The sequence below is a fragment of the Mauremys mutica genome, chromosome 3, assembly GCF_020497125.1.
Source record: "Mauremys mutica isolate MM-2020 ecotype Southern chromosome 3, ASM2049712v1, whole genome shotgun sequence".
NCBI classification, from domain to species: Eukaryota; Metazoa; Chordata; order Testudines; family Geoemydidae; genus Mauremys; species Mauremys mutica.
Genome location: NC_059074.1, coordinates 84,794,745 through 84,812,042, shown reverse-complemented (window position 1 = coordinate 84,812,042; position 17,298 = coordinate 84,794,745). Strand labels below are relative to the sequence as shown.

General features: G+C 40.2%; 1 protein-coding gene across 4 annotated transcripts in view; it reads right to left on the bottom strand.

Annotated features, from left to right (window-relative positions):
* CDC40 (cell division cycle 40) overlaps positions 1-17,298 on the bottom strand; it is a 51,269-nt gene that overhangs the window by 16,062 nt on the left and 17,909 nt on the right. For all 4 annotated transcript variants that reach the window (XM_045011777.1, XM_045011776.1, XM_045011774.1 and 1 more), the window contains 5 exons: positions 12,556-12,639; positions 10,461-10,600; positions 9,499-9,595; positions 6,802-6,941; positions 2,584-2,658 (listed from right to left, as the gene is read on the bottom strand). In XM_045011777.1, the coding sequence (XP_044867712.1) occupies positions 2,584-2,658; positions 6,802-6,941; positions 9,499-9,595; positions 10,461-10,600; positions 12,556-12,639 (536 nt within the window). The remainder of the gene's footprint in view (positions 1-2,583; positions 2,659-6,801; positions 6,942-9,498; positions 9,596-10,460; positions 10,601-12,555; positions 12,640-17,298) is intronic.

The window sequence follows — 17,298 nt, the reverse complement described above, 5'->3', positions numbered from 1 at the left end:
GCCAGAGTGCCGGCCCCAAAAGGCTTACAATTAGGGCTGTCATATGATTAAAGTGATTTATCCTGCTGTTAAATAATAATCGAATACCATTTATTTAAATATTTTTGGATGTTTTCCACATTTTCAAATTTATTGATTTCAATTACAACACAGAATACAAAGTGTACAGTGCTCATTTGATATTTATTTTTATTATAAATATTTGCACTGTAAAAAGCAAAAGAAATAGTATTTTTCAATTCACCTAATATAAGCACCGTAGTGCAACCTTTTTATTATGAAAGTTGAGCTTACAACTGTAGAAGTGTGTACAAAAAAAGAACTGCACTCAAAAGTAGAACAATGTAAAACTTTAGAGACCACAAGTCCACTCAGTCCTACTTCAGCCAATCAATCACTCAGACAAACAAATGTGCAGGAGATAATGCTGCCTGCTTCTTGTTTACAAGATCATTTGAAAAACGAGAACAGGCGTTCACATGGCACTGTTGTAGCCGGCGTTGAAAAATATTTACGTGCCAGATGCACTAAAGATTTATATGTCCCTTCATACTTCAACATCATTCCAGAGGGCATGCATCCATGCTTGATGATCATGGGTGATGCGTGAACCGCCGGCTGGGGGAGGCTAGCCCCCAGTCCCACCCCTTCCACCCGTGGTAATTCCCCCACCCCAGCACTGGAGCCAAGCTCCCCCCTTCCACCAGAGCCGACCCCCCCCCCCACCACAGCCACCGGCCCAGTCCCATGGCTAGCTCCCCAGCCCCAAAGGAGCACCGGGAGGGTGAGCAGCGCGCAGCCCCATCTTCTCCAGCTGTGGGAGTTGGGCGGCCGGCGTCAGCCTCCCCAGCCCCGGAGCGCTGGAAAGGTGGGCGGCTGCAGCCTCCCCAGCTCCAGAGTGTGGGAAGGAGGGCAGCGTGCAGCTCCAGTGGGGCTGGAGCCCCAGGACTGGAGCCACACACAGGGAGCGGTCACAGCAGGGGGCGGGTTCACGCCTGGCTGTTTGGGGAGACAAAACCTCCGCCCAGCCTATGAGACCTGCTGCCCATGCTGATGACTGGTTCTGCTCGATAATGATCGAGAGCAGAGTGGACCGACACAGGTTCATTTTCATCAACTGAGTCAGATGCCACCAGCAGAAGGTTGATTTTCTTTTTTGATGGTTCGGGTTCTGTAGTTTCTGCATCGGGGTGTTGCTCTTTTAAGATTTCTGAAAGCAAGCGCCACACCTTGTCCCTCTCAGATTTGGACTGCACTTCAGATTCTTAAACCTTGGGTCGAGTGCTGTAGCTATTTTTAGAAATCTCCCATAGGTACCTTCTTTGCGTTTTGTCAAATCTGCCTTGAAAGTGTTCTTAAAACGAACATGTGCTGGGTCATCATTCGAGACTGTTATAACATGAAATATATGGCAGAATGTGGGTAAAACATAACAGGAGACATAAAATTCTCCCCCAAGGAGTTCAGCCACAAATTTAAATTAACAAATTTTTTAAGGAGCATCATCAGCATGGAAGCATGTCCTTTGGAACGGTGTCCAAAGCATGAAGGGGTATATGAATGTTTAGCACATATGGCACGCAAATACCTTACAAGCCAGCTATAAAAGTGCCATGCAAACACTTGTTCTCACTTTCAGGTGACATTGTAAATAAGACGCAGGAAACAGTATCTCCCGTGAATGGAAACAAACTTGTTTGTCTTAGCAATTGGCTGAACAAGAAGTAGGACTGAGTGGACTTGCAGGCTCTGAAGTTTTACATTGTTTTGTTTTTGAGTGCAGTTATGTAACAAAAATATTCTACATTTGTAAGTTACGCTTTAATGATAAAGAGATTGCACTACAGTACTTGTATAAGGTGAATTGAAAAATACTATTTCTTTTATCATTTTACAGTGCAAATATTTGTAATCAAAAGTTATAAATAGAGTGAGCACTGTACACTGTATTCTGTGTTGTAATATAAATCAATATATTTAAAAAAGTAGAAAAACATCCAAAAATATTTAATAAATTTCGGTTGGTATTCTGTTTAACACTGCAATTAATTTTTTAAAGCCTGATTAATTTTTTTGAGTTAATCGTGTTAGTTAACTGCAATTAATTAACAGCCCTACTTACAATCTAAACATAAAAACAGATGAGAAATGAGGGAGAAGAATACAAAACACAGTACATGCAGCGTAGGCAGGGTGGTGATAGGCATCTATTTAACACACACACAGCCAAGTTGCTGAAGAAACCTTAATTTTTGCACTTCCTGACTTTATTTAACTGATCTTTCTATTGCATTAAAATAGTTTCTGCATTATTTATTTTTACATTCAAAGCAGGTAGATATGGCTGCGATTGACAACTTAACTATTTATTTCTACGCAGAACAAAAACCAATTCAAACCATTTCTGAGAGAAAAACTATAATGTAGGATAACTATTTATTTGACAATTTTTAGCCTGATACAAATTTAAACAGAGGTCTCAAACCCTGGAAAAGTAGGTGTTCTAACAGAAATTAGACTCAGTATTTAAATGCTGTGAATGCAACATTTGTATGAAGTGAAGGTATATCAGAAACAACTCACTTTAATTTTACAGTCCATGGAGCAAGATAGCAATATGTGGCCAGAGAGTGGAAACAACCTGACTGCACTGACACCCTGTAAATAAGAACATAAATGATTAAGAAACAGCAAATTGAGCACTTGGATTTTTTTCCTAGCTCAATTTCCCTCTTTTCTAAAATATTTAGATCAAACCCTAAAACACAACCTTTCCAGAAATGTGAAAGATTGAAGAGGAGCCTGTACAATCTCCGGCAATGTATTTTAAACAATTACTCCTGCTGAATCACCAGGGGGCAATCTTGAGTCACTGCAACAGTTGTATGCATGCTCCCTTCCCCTCCCACACTGACACCCACCTACACCATTACCATGGCAGCCCTTGGCAAAGAAATACAAATTGTGGGTTTGGAACGTTAGCTCTGACAAAAGAACAACACAGAGCTCTCCCCCCTGCCAATCTGACCTCTTCATAATACACCCAGTTCTGCACAATCGTGATTACAATCCTTTTTATACTACAATCCTGTGACCACTAACTGGGGCCTCTCTGGGGTCACTTCAAACTCAGGCCTCCTGCATGACAACAACTTCAACCACACAGGCCCTGACCTGCAAACACTAAAGGTCATTTGTAACTTTACTCAGGTGAGCAATCCCAGTGGGCTGCAATCAGAATTTTAAAGAGGTTACTATAAAATCAACAGATATGTATATGGGAAAAAACCCAAAAGACTTTCAGACAGACAATACTTTACACCATTTTACTTTACAGCATCCTGATTCCTTGATGCTAGTTTCCTACAAAAATCTTATTCTATTACACATACCTAAACAGCAAGGGAATTCATAAACATGCTATGTTACGTATGAAGTTTGAAACATCACGAATACAAGGAAACTAAATCTTGAACTCAGAATGGGAGAAGTAAGTGAAGGAAACACTGATTCAGATAGTTTTCAAGTGTGTTTATTTAGACAGCCTCCCAAGCCTGCTTAGTGCTCAACAAACAAAAGAGGCACTAAGTTGATAGATACAAAACCATATTTTCATAGCAGTTAAGTTGTATTGGCAAACTTTTCCCAGTAAAATTTGCACATGTAAACACAGGTAATTGTTCTTATATGAACCATCTGCATGTGCAGTTTTCTGATGAGTAAGCAACAGCTCCACTCAGAGTATACACAATGTATGAGACAAACCTATCTTTTCTTGAGTATTAGGGTTATTCAATGTTATAAAAAGATTTGCAGGGGATTTTAAGAGGTACCACGGAAATCAGTGCATGGAACATAGTGGGGTGAAAAAAAGATTTCCTCAAAAAAAGATTAACTACTGAATAGGACTCTAATAGTGCAGCTCTACAGGGAGCAGTAATGGTGGAAGTGCTAGTGTAGACAGAATGCCGGCATTTTTACCTTCCAACTATCTTCACTAAACAGGATTAGCAGACTTGGTGGCAAGAACTTCTGCAGTTGGTCTATATAAGCTCTCCCACTATTGCTACCATAAATAGAAAGTGCTGGTGCAGAGAAAAACCCACAAGGAATGAAAATCCTAGTCCGACTGATGTCAAAGGGAGTTTTGGTACCGACTTCCATGAGGTCACGATTTTCACCCAAGATTTCTCAAGTTCAGAATTATGCAAAAAGCCAGACACAACAGTTCCAAAAGGAGGCAGAAACTGCCCAAATCATTACAATGTTAATCTTTACCACCCCACTGAGATGTCAACATTTCAGTGCTGCCCCTTTCAGCAGAAAGGCACAGCTCATGTGCTTCTCTCTCTTAGGGCCAAAGCCCCAAATATCCCTAGCTGCCATGATATCTAGCTTGCTCTTTCCCTGCCCTCCTGCAAAAGCTTAGTTATGCACGGTCAGTATAAAAAGTTTGGCATATTAAATACTGAAATGGTGGTATCTATGTAGAAAAAGTATCAAAACACACAGGGGCTACTGCGCTACCTGTATCTTCATTTTCATAGATCATTCATTTGCACTGTTCATTTTTCAAGTGTAAATGATTCTACAGCATAATTTCCAGTCTGCTGCACCAAAATGCTAGAGATTCTAAGAACACAGCCCCAGAATTCAGGCCCAGCTGATCACAGAATATACCAGGCCTTGATAATATTTTCTTCTTATTGCAGATATTCAACACAGTTAACACAATGCCATGTTTAAGCACATTTAACATGATTAGGATAGTACTAATGACCATGCATGAATGAGGAACACATACCTTGTGCTAAAGCTGGCTCATTTTACTGAATGAGATCCAAGACAGTGGATAGCAGCCAGTAGATTAAATGCCTAGGGATTAAACATTAGGAGTCTCCAGAGTTTGCCTTGAGTTGAAAGCTCTGGGTAAGGAATGTGCCTTGAATTTTATCATAAAACTTAATCCAACTTGGGCTCAGATGCATTATCGGCAAAATCAAATTGCAGTGGTGAGGGCCAAACTCTGAAAAATACCAGCCTCTGATTCAACAGCTTCTGTCTAGTAACAGCTAGCTAAAGGGGCTCCTTCAGAGTGCAGTTGTCCTACTACACATGGCAGAGGCAGCCTCTGAAAATTAAGGGTATGTCTACAGTACAAAATCACATCAACATACAGCTATCACACTAATTAAACTGCCTTTGCATGTCCACACTACGCGCCTTGTCGGTGGTGCGCGTCCTCACCAGGAGCGCGTAGACCAATTTAACTGTCAATGCGGGGCACTGTGGGATAGCTCCTGAAAGTCAATCTAAGCAACGCAGTTTCTACACTGACACTGTGTTGACCTAACTACATCAACTACATCACGGTCTCTCTCGCGGAGGTGGAGTTATTAAGTCAGCGTAGTGGGCGAGTTACATTTCAGCATAGACGCTTACAGAGTTAGGTCAATGTAAGCTGCCTTGCATCGACCTAACACTGTAGTGTAGACCAGGGTTAAGGTCCAGACATTTTAAGCTTTATTTAGACTGAAACCAACACTCTGAATTTCACCCAGAAAAGACATCAGCAACCAATTTACAGGTCAGAACAGCGTGCCACATCCGCAGTCTATACTACCGAAAAGGCAAGCAGATCCAGTCTGCATTATCTGGACCTGCTAAATGGTCTTCAAGGCTAGCTCTAGACCAACCATTTGGTAATAAACACATTTTAACCAGAATAAATCTGTATCTAGAAGGGATGGACAGGCGCAATATCCTGGCCAGCTAGAAGTGAAATCGTTGCTGGCCATTCTCATTTGGGTGCATGGAGAACAGTCTAGTAAGAACCTGAGATTTCAAGCCACTCCGATGATTGTAAAAAAATAAACCAGAATTCAAGGAGCAGTTAAATAGCTCTTTAAAATGTTTCTCCTCCTCCTCCCAGCTTCATCTCAGGTTTCTCTGGATTGAGCCTAAGTGAGCTGGTTTTTACCCAGGACTTTATCTCTAAGAGCTCCTGGCAAAGTAGGGAAATCCTTCTGTTACTGATATTTAATGTCACTGACTTTGTGCATTCATACATGAAGTCTAAATAACTAGAGGGTTGCACACTTCATAGCTTCTGTAGGCTGAGCTCACGGCACACACAAGGGGCTCCCTGCATCCCTCCCACAAGCTCCCTGGGTGGTACCCTCCCTCTCTTTGAGGGACTCCCCACACCTTCCACATCAGTGCTTAGGTCAGTGTAATTTTTGTCACTCAGGGGGTGGCTTATTCACATCCCTGAGCGACACAAGTTATACTGACGTAAGTGGTAGTGTAAACATAGCGTTGGTGAAGGAGGACTTCTGCATGAGAAACTGTAGTCAACAACTACATTGTGGGAAATCTTGTGATGTTACTGTTAGTACCATGAAACCGTTTTTGATCGGGAATTGTTACAAATTTTCACAATAAGGGCAAAATTTTCATGATCTTCCAGAATTAAACCCAATTTGTTTATGTACTAGTGTATGAGTGAAATCCTAGTCCCACTGAAGCCAGTGGAAGTTTTGCTATTGACTTCCGGGAGATCAGGATTTCACTACATATGTGCAAAACCTGCAACTATGCATGGAAACTGGTAAATGAACGAATACACATTTGAGTATGCAAATACCCAATTTGTTTATGCACAATTTTGGAAACTCCAGAAAATTTGTCTTGAGTGAGCTTGGGTCCGTTATTTCATAAATAAGGATCTCAAAAGCTAAGACAAAAATTTACATTATGAAAAAAGAAAAACCTCCTCATTTGCAAAACAATGTTCCCTACCTTTGTATGTCCAGACCATACATGGAGCTGTTTCTTTGGGAGATAGCATTTCTCAGGGGGCACTGTAGAACGGAGATTAACGCCAACATCTTGAGGAACATGAAGATAGGATCTTCCCTGGTAGTCATACATTTCTTTCACTAAAAAAAACAAAAAAACCAAAAAAAAAAAACCCAAAGCACTATGAATTGCAGGGAACCTGTAGTTTCAAAGGTTACAGACTTGGGAAGTTCCAACCATCACATACAATTAAGATTAAGAATTAAATATAAGACAGCAGTCCTGCTCTGAAAAGTAACCAAAAATTGCTCTTTGGATTTCTACATTTATTGTGTCCCAGCCATTTGATATTAAATGTGCCCAGTTTACAAATAAGAAGTCAAGTTTTTCTGATTGCTAATGCTGGAAACTGTTTGCGTTCTGAACATTAACCTTTTTTTTGCCATGGTTTGTTTATCGCCAACAGTGATAAAGATTCCATAGACCAAACAGGGCTCTCACTTATGGCTCAATCCAACACTTTTGAAATCAATGGGGTTGTTTCAACAGGAGTTGAAGTCAGTCCCTTAACCCTGAGCAATTATATTGCCTTCAGTGGGGCTGCACAGAAATAACTGAGGACAACTTATATTTCCAACTAGCCCTGCGTATGGAATATAGTGCATCAACTGAATTGTTAACAGGTCAGATAAAGATCTAATTCCCCCTCACAGAACTGTTGGTCAGCCCGGCTAACAGCAGTAAAGCTAGTCCACCCCACCCCTAAAACCACCACCACCAATCAGATACGACTGAAAACACAGAGGGAGCAAGTCATCTAAGTAAGAAACTGTCATATTTAGGCAGTGATGTTTCAGAGAATACCCAGCACTTTGACATTAGCTACTAAGGAGATGAACCTGTGCGACGGAAAGATAAGTATCTTTTAATTTCTAGATTGTCTAATGGGAGCATTTTTGAGGCAACATTAAGTTGTTTGAGTGACCTTAACTGTCTACTTGCATATTACTGAATATTTTAGGTAATTTAATACAATGGAAAGTTAATTTGGAATTTCCATGAAGTTCGTATTTTGAGAACAATAAAGTGTTCCTTAAGGGTATTATGTCTGACTATTTTAGATCCATTCTACCTTAAACTCCAGGTGAAGTCTTTTTGCATGGGAATAAGTTATCAATAATTTAATAAAAGATACACACAGTTAGAGAACAGAAGCACTGATGACTTTCTGGTCATAAGCTTGTTTTTTTTTTCCCTCCAGAGATCCATCATTTACAACTGAAAAGTACAGAACAAGCAGTCCTAACATTTATTCCCTGCTGAAACTTCCTCTGGGAAAACAGAGGAAAAATCACTAGATACAAAATATCACGTCTATTTGTTCTGTATTATTCACTTTGTTGAGTAAGTGTTATGCTATTGACATACCAGGGTCATGAAAAATACAGTAAGTCATAAATATAAGTGATACAGCTCTTTCCTTTTCCTATTATATGACTATGAGAAAAGAATTTCCAATTATGTATTTTTCCTGTTAGTAAGAATTAGCATCATTGAAGGAAGATTCCCAGTTTACAAGTTACTCTCTTTAATTGTATTAATGAAGGCCCTATCTGCATCCACACTAGGAGCTTCTGTCAGCACAGATACGTTGGTCAGATATCATACCTCTTCAAAAGTCTATAGTGTAGACACAGCCTATGGGAGAATCTAACTCCTTTTATAGTTCTATATTGGAGCTAATGGGATTCACATGACATATACATGCAAAACTGTCATTGAAATGATTGGGTATTTTGCCTGCTTAGGGCTTTGGGATGAGGCCCTAAGTAATTATTCTTATGTAATAATGCAAACTTTCAATATGCAGCAACTCTACTTGGCTAAACAATTATTCACAACATGACAGCAAGAAAATTGGTATAAAATAGACTAACAACAAAATTTAAGTGACTGTCTAATGTTTAATATATAATCTATTACAGCATGAACTGTAATCCAAAGTATTACTTGCGGATACAAGATCAAGGCATAAGACTGAACTTGCACCAGTTGGTTAGTGAAGTACTAGATCTGCAATGGGGCAGAACCCAAAACCCTAAAGATTTCATTTTGTAAAATAGCGAATGGCCATTTCAAGGTGACTACCAGCGTTTTTCAAATCAATATACAAACAGGTGACATTGCCACACTACTCTGAGCAATACAAACTGGCACTACTTCAAATTTGCCCCCTTACTGAGGTTTCCTTTTCTGTTAATTTAAAAAAACATTTCAGCTGAGCTTGGTCATGACTTTGTCTATATTAGGGATGCTTTACCCGTACAGAATAGGTCCTATCATGGATGCAGCTATACCAGCACAACTGTGCTTGGTACTGGTAAAACTCCCCCCTCTCCCCCCCATGAAAGAAACAGTCTATACTTGTACAAATGCAAATTTGCTGATATATCTGCATCCACACTAGGAGCTTCTGTCAGCACAGATACATTGGTCAGATATCACACATCTTCAAAAGTCTATAGTGTAGATACAGCCTACGGGAGAATCTAACTCCTTTTATAGCTCTATATTGGAGCTAATGAGATTCACAAGGTATAGCTACCAGAGTGAGTCAGCGGTATAGGTGACATGAAGTCACATATCATCCTTGATGATGAATGTAGCAGAAATTAAAGCAGACTAAAATGGCATTACCATGTAAGATAGTCTTCTCCTCTCCAGGTTTATCATCTTCGTGTTTGCCTTTCTTCTGCCTCTTTGCTGTTATTTCATCCAACTCTTTCTGCTCTTCCTAGAAAAACAAAATATGGTCTTGACTTTTAAAAAGTCACCCTGAAGCTGAAGACAAAAAGCCAAAACTGAAACATTTTTTATTTATTAAAATGAATGTACTTGTTAAATACGAATATTAGAAATATTTTCCACATAGGAAAAAAGCCAATTACAAAAAGTAAAATTTTAACCAAAGCTAGAGCAGCTTAGAAAGTTATACAAACTCTAGAAAGAATTTAAAAACAATGCATTCTACTCATGCTTATAGGCTATAGCAAAGGCTCTCTCTACACTACAGCTTATATCAGCATAATTTATGTCACTCGGGGTGTGAATAAACCACGCCCCTGAGTGATATAAGTTACACTGACATAAGCGCTGGTGTGGACAGTGCTGTGTCAGTGGGAGAGCTTCCCCAACATAGCCACCTCCTTTCATGGAGATAGCTTTATTATGCTGATGGGAGCGCTCTCTCCCATCGGCATAGAGCGTCTTCACCAGCTGCGGTGTGCCTGCGCCACTGCAGCACTGTATGTGTAGACAAGCCCTAAGTGTCAATGATTGAAGAGAGGCAAGCCTTGTCTTTTTTCCTACTAAAGAGTATTTCTTGACTGTTCTTTTTAACTAGATGCTTCTGATATCATACAGCAGCTACCCGCAGGCCAACAAAATAAATACAAAATCTCTTCTAAAGCCACTGTCCAAATTTTCAAACATACAGCACTTAAAGCACTATCTTCAAATGTATCATTGCCACAGTGCGTTTGGTCTCCACTGGCGTATACTGGTGAAGTCACAAGATTTCTTCCATACCTAGGTCCCTGCCATGGTATGCCACTGTGTTGCTAAATTCCTACCCAATACACTTTTAAAAAAACACTCACTTCTGAGGGCTTTGCTACTTCTTTCTCATCCACATATTTTGCCCATGGTCCCAAGAAGCCATCAATATTAGATGCATCATTCTCCTTGAATTTCTTCCTTTTTTCTATTTTCTTTTGTCCTGTTTCAAATACTGTTAAACCTGCAGGAAGAAACATAACACTGTACACACTGACGTTTATGCAACATTTAATGTCAAAAACACAAATCACTGTATTTTCAGTATAGAAACACCAAGTAATATCAGAAGGGAAGAGGTCTTCAGGATCACAATGCTGCTTCACTTATCTGCTTATGAATGTAGCTAATTTAATCCAAAGTAACGAGAAGATGAGTAGGCTGTAAGATTCTAGGTATGGATGGATGGTTGGTTGTTATAAGTTACTTAATCATGCATGAGTCAAAATACATGTGAAGTCCACAAAATATATTTATCATTACTCTTTTGCAGCCATATGAACAAAGTAACTAGGCATTTTTAATTGTTTCACACTTTGCACTCTGTAAAGTTTGGAAAACAATTGAGTCCAGACATCTTGACTTCCCTGAAAACTAAGCTTCCCTGTTCCACCACCAGATTTTTTTTTCAAGATCACTCACTGGAGAAATAATTAGAATCCCCAGTCATCTGCCCACTCTCCCTTCCCCACTTCATCCCAAGCATCTTTCAAGTCTCACACTGAGCTGCACACATTTACTAACCTACTGGGAGTGCTAAGCTCTTTACATTTACAAAGTAAAGTTTGTGTTTTCAGAATTTCATCATTGCAATATACAAGCATTAAGAAAAATAGTGAAGGAAATCAAAGTGACAGTGAGTTTTAGATATTAAGTTTAGATAATGCATTAGTTGTACAAAACTTCATAGGATGATATATATTTGTGATTTTTAAAATAATGTGTACACTCAGAAATCCTAAACATTTGCTGCATCTGAATCAGAAAGCGACGCTTCCTATAAACAGAAGGGAAAGAGCCAGTGTACTGTCAAAGCAAACAAACAGTACACCTTATAAATAAAAATAGAGTTTTTAAAAACTTTAAATTAACTACCGATGTTATTAGTAACAGGTTAAGTTTTAATTTTAAATACGACTTTTATCATGACTGCCTCTCCCCCAATGGAATTGCTGCGAAAGGAGCTCTAAAATCCTCAGCTTCACTTTTAAAGGAGAAAGTGAAATTAAAGCCTTTTAAAAACGTTATTTGAAAATAACGTCATGAACACGGTACAGCAGTATGTATTAATTAAACATAGGAACAAATCTCACGCTATATGGGGGAAGATGTTACTAGTGAGAAGGTGCTTACATGGGCATAAACTTCAAATGTAAAGAAACAACTTTACTAGAACTAAAAACATTAAATATGTTACATCAAAGTAGTAATTACAGGCCCTTCTGCCTCTGGATGAAAATCTTGCCACTGGGCTACCTTTTTCTTTTTGGGGGTGTGGGGAGAACAGCTCCCTTTTGCTAACTATTGACAACACAAAATTGCAAACAGAAGTGTTAAGACAAACTGGTGTATACATCATTTATCAGCTTACCCTCTATCACTGAGTAGTATGATACAGTTGATTAACCTACTTTACGCAGCTATTGCAATGCAGGAAAAGTACAATTTTAGCACAAAGCATGATGGAATAAGGATGACACTACAGCTGCATTGAACTCCAAAAATATATACCTGTTAAGTTCATTTGTATATGAAAAAAATGTTTATTCTAATGTCAAATCATAATCTGAACTCTTATGTTAGAAAAAAAATCAGACGACTATTAAAAAGGTTCACATTCCAGAAAAAAACAAAACACAGAACAATGAGAAACATCCCTCTCCCCACCAAAACTATTCTTAGCCTGACCATGGAAGGGAAACTACAGTTCATTATTGAGTTAAAAAAAACCACACACACACAACATTTCATCCTAGACTTCTGGTCTAAGGAGCATCTCTCTTGACACATCATCGAAAACCTTTGTTAATATTTCCTAGCATCTCACGATAGCCTATTTGTTTTCTATAAAACTGAAACACAACAGAACAGAGTGCCATTAAAACCATTTTGTTTTATATCCAGTTTGACATTACTTACCTTGATTTTTTTCAGCTTCTTCTACAGAACCAATATATTTAGTAGCAACGTCCTGAGTATCTAGAGAGGGATCTAATGCATAACCTATAATAAAAGCAAAAATACCAGTTAGCAGCTGAAATTTTTGCTCTGCATATGTTCTCAGTGACTGATTCTCTTCTTGGTTCTCAGAGGACCTATGCCCCAATATATCTTCCTCAAAGCCCTATATTTAAGATATCTTCCTAAGCCAAGAAGGACTGAATGAGATATGCTTTGAAGTCCATCAACTTTTCTCCCAGCCTAGCTACTGGATTTACTGCAGAGCATTGCCTGGTGCTCGCTTCCCACTAGAGTCTGAGCATGTTGCTTCCAGAGCACTCAAACCTCTTACAAGTTGAAGCAGTCACTGGTCAAGTTATTGAACTCGGCCATGTGCTAAAGTACTGAGTGCTAACCACAGGAACAGTCCTAAAACTGAACTGTTACAGCAACATATTAATTTTTAAATTTGTACCATTCTGCACGGATACACAACACACATCCAAGAAATGCAGCATGATAATACATATTGCATTAAATAACTGGGAATGTGGTGGCACAACCTTTAATGTTATAGTAAAGATAAATAATTACATCTAGTTTTTATGGAATAGGTGCACAGAATATTTACCATCACTAATGCCATTTTTTTGAGAGAGAGTGCACCCTTGTGGACATATAATGAATTTTAATTAAATATTTGAATGGGACAGTGTCCTTTGAAGACCCAAATAAGACCTCAGAATTCAGATAATTAAATCAAGAAAGTGAAGATGACCAGAAAATCCCCAGATAAATGCTAGAGCAAACACCACCACGCAGCACTGTCACATGACTTGACATTTTGCAGATCCACACAGAGAGAACCATGACACTAGAAAAGTCTCTCCATGGATATCCCTGCACCAGCACAATTATTTCCCCCTTCTCTTGGGGAAAGTGCACTGGAACAGCAACACTCCCAGTCTGCCCCCTCACCCACCCCTTTTTTTTTTTAAATGCTGAAAGAGTCAATTGTTCTTGAAATGTCTCAAAGAGTGAGCAGAAGAGCAGGGCAAAACAGCAGATCTACTTTTGGAATCAAGACTTGTGCTTTGGTACTTTAACTCTGATCTGACCCTACAGAGCACTCTATACCTCCAGGTGGTCTACATGCATAATACAGGAAAGTGAAATATAAATAAATCCCTTTGTGATAAAATATGAAGGTCCATCATGCCTGTGTAATAACTTAGTAAAAATTATTCCAAGTTGTTACACAGATTATCTAAATGTTATACTATCATGTGTTCAACACAATCAAGCTGAACAGACATTGCCAATTAGATTTACAGGACAACGGCCTGCTGTTACTGAGCCAGTCATCTAATGGGCTCCTCTAAGCTATAAGGTTTCTGTTATTAAAGCAGAGATTCTACTTTGGATACATGTCAAAAATCAATGCAGTGGTTTCTTTGTCCTTGAGCTGTATTAACACCATCTCTGGGACTCATTTGCTCAGTAGTGGGAAAGAGGGACAGCAAGCCACTGAATGGAGCAACTGAGTCAAATTCAGGCTTCAGTGGGAGCCATGCCTACTTACAAGCAAGTTTGACATTGGTCCAGTATCTTTTCTTATAGAAAAGCTTTTCTACTTTATAATGGGAACGGAAAGCGTCCTTTTCTCCTACTGCGTTAGCATGCTAGGCATTTACATGACCTGCCCTGACTCATTTTTCCTTCAGTTGCAATTAAAATTAGAGACATCAAGATTATATGTTGACATTGATTGGAAAGGCACAACTCCACTCCACCTTATATCTGAAAAAAGTTGGGGGTAAATAAGCACAAACAAGCCTAATGCACATAACAGAACAATTACAGGTAAATAAATCTCTTTAAAGATGCACTCATAGTAGATTACTTCACTCTTGCAGAATGAAACGCCAAGGATGCATATACTGAAATTTTAAACAACCCCAACAGAGTAGGCAATTGAAAGACCTGCCAAAGTGAACTGTACCTTGACAGTGACTCTTGAATGCAAGGATAATATACTTCTAATAAGTGTTATGTGCACACGCTGATAGAAAACACTCACTTTCTAATACTCTTGGGCCCTGTAAAAATTACTAGCCAAATCTTACTCCTGCTTGGTGCTGGATCTGAGCAACAGTGCTTAGCGAATGTATGTAAAAGTCTTGCTTGTCCTTCAGACATTACATGCACAACACTTTCTGAAAAACAAGCCCCTTTAAGGCATCTCAAGTTGTCCAACCAAAAATCTGAGGCACCCAAGATCACCAGTCACTTCTGAAAAAGTTAGGCATCAAACTATATTTATGAAAATAAGTGATTCAGATGTCTAATAACTAGCCACTTAGACCTGGTTCTCTGAAACAACAAGAAGCTACATCGAATAAGTCATATTCACTGTAATATCAAGCTAGTGGAGAAAGCCTTGCCAGGATGGGTATGAGGGCAAGGTGAAAATGTCAGGAAGATGATTGATGAAGTGGGCCTACACCTACATACTGGTTAGTATGGGGAATTTACATATTGCCAGCATATAAGGAAGGGGTGGGCAAACTTTTTGGCCTGAGGGCCACATCTGGGTAGGGAAATTGAATGGCAGGCATGAATGCTCACAAAATTGAGGTTGCGGATCAGGAGGGGGTGAGGGCTCTGGCTGGAGGTGCTGGCTCAGGGGTGGGGCCAGAAATGAGGAGTTCAGAGTGCGGGAGGGGGATCTAGGCTGGGGCAGAGGGTTGGGGTGTGAGGGGGGAGGTGAGGGCTCTGGGGTGGGGCTGGGGATGAGGGGTTTGGGATGCAGCAGGATGCTCCGGGCTGGGACTGAGGGGTTCGGAGGGCGGGAGTGGGATCAGGGCTGAGGGTGCAGGCTCTGGGCAGCACTTACCTCAAGCAGCTCCCGGAAGCAGCAGAATGTCCCCCCTCTTGCTCCTATCCGGGAACTGCGGCCAATGGGAGCTGTGGGGGCAGCGTCTGCAGACGGGGCAGCGCGCAGAGCCCCCTGGCCGCGCCTAAACATGGGAGCTGAAGGAGGGACATTCCATTGCTTTTGGGAGCCACAGCATGCATGCGCGGAGCAGCCCCCAACCCCGATCCCCAGCTGGAGCGTGGGAGCGGGGCAAGCCCCAGACCCTGCTCCCCAGTGGGAGTTCGATGGCTGCATTCAATCGGCTGGTTGGCCGGATGTTGCCTGCAGGCTGTAGTTTGCCCACCCCTGGTATAAGAAGTATGCCCCTGTCCCTTCCAAGAATGGGGACAGAAAGAATATTGCTTACAGGAAGATAAGTACTTATCTTAAGAAAAGTAGAATGAAAATATTTTGAGCCACAAAACTACTTATTTTGTTTGCCAAGCAATATAATAAACAGGGTTTTAGCTGACTGAGTATTAAATTTTAAAGAATCACTCATAAAACAAGATTGTAATTCTAAGTATAGTAAATAGATTAAATGGAAGGCACAGAAATCCTTCACCAATTCCCTTTGCTTCCTTTTACAAAATTATTTCACCTACAAGGCCCTCTATCTTAAAACACACTTAATTTGCATTTCTAGAGACAAGTCACTGGTTAAACAAATGCCAACTGAACAAAATGGGCCCTAACAGCTGAGGTAGGAGGCCTCTGAAACCTGCAACTTTGAAGCAGGGTTACTTTACAGATTTTTCCAGTATGCTGAAGCAGAATCAGTCAGCAACATTGCTTCCCACCTAGATTTATAGAGAGACAGCTACACACTTCTGCTCTGCTACTAATCCAATTTACCATGAGAAATTTTTATCTTCCCTTCCCCAAACTGAAAGGCAATATTTCAAGATAAAGTTTTCTATGGACAATAGTACAATGAGACTCTAGCAACATATTTCATGAATTCTGGGATGTTTTCAAGTAATTCATAAGCTTGCTGATATGCTGAGATATCACAATTCTCATTTACTGCCCCTCCTAACTGAACCATCTAATGCTTCTGTGCCGGTTCTTCTGATTTACCAAGTCTAGCACAGCTTTTTTGCTGCTCCACTTCTGGAACCAACCCCAGAACAATACAAAGATCCTATGGACAAGGTTGCGATTACTTTCTGTTACTCAGAAAAATAGGTATGTCTACACTGCAATACAAGACCTATAGCAAGGCCACGGCTGTCCCAGGTCAGCTCACTTGGGCTGCGGGACTATAAAACTGCAGTATAGACGTTGGGCGTGGACTGGAGCCTGGGCTCTGAGTCTCTGCAAGGGAGAATGTCTACACTGCAGTTTTATAGCCCCGCAGCCCAAGCCCCGCGAGCCTGAGTCAGCTAACATGGGCTCAGACTCGGTGCTGCAGGTGTAGACATACCCAATGAGTTTCGCACTTATAAAATAGTACTAGTGGTAGCTGGTGCATATGGAAACAAGCAACAACAAACCAAAGAGGAAACTGAAAAAGAAAATTTGAAGATACACCTCTACTTTGATATAACGCGACCCGATATAACACGAAGTCGGATATAACGCGGTAAAGCAGCACTCCCGGAGGGATGGGGCTGCGCACTCCGGTGGATCAAAGCAAGTTCGATATAATGCGGTTTCACCTATAATGCGGTAAGATTTTTTGGCTCCCGCAGACAGCATTATATTGAGGTAGAGGTGTATACACATTAAATGGTAATTTATGACATTTGAAAGAATTACTTAAAATTTGATACTTTATCCTCACGATTTTCTGGGTAAACATG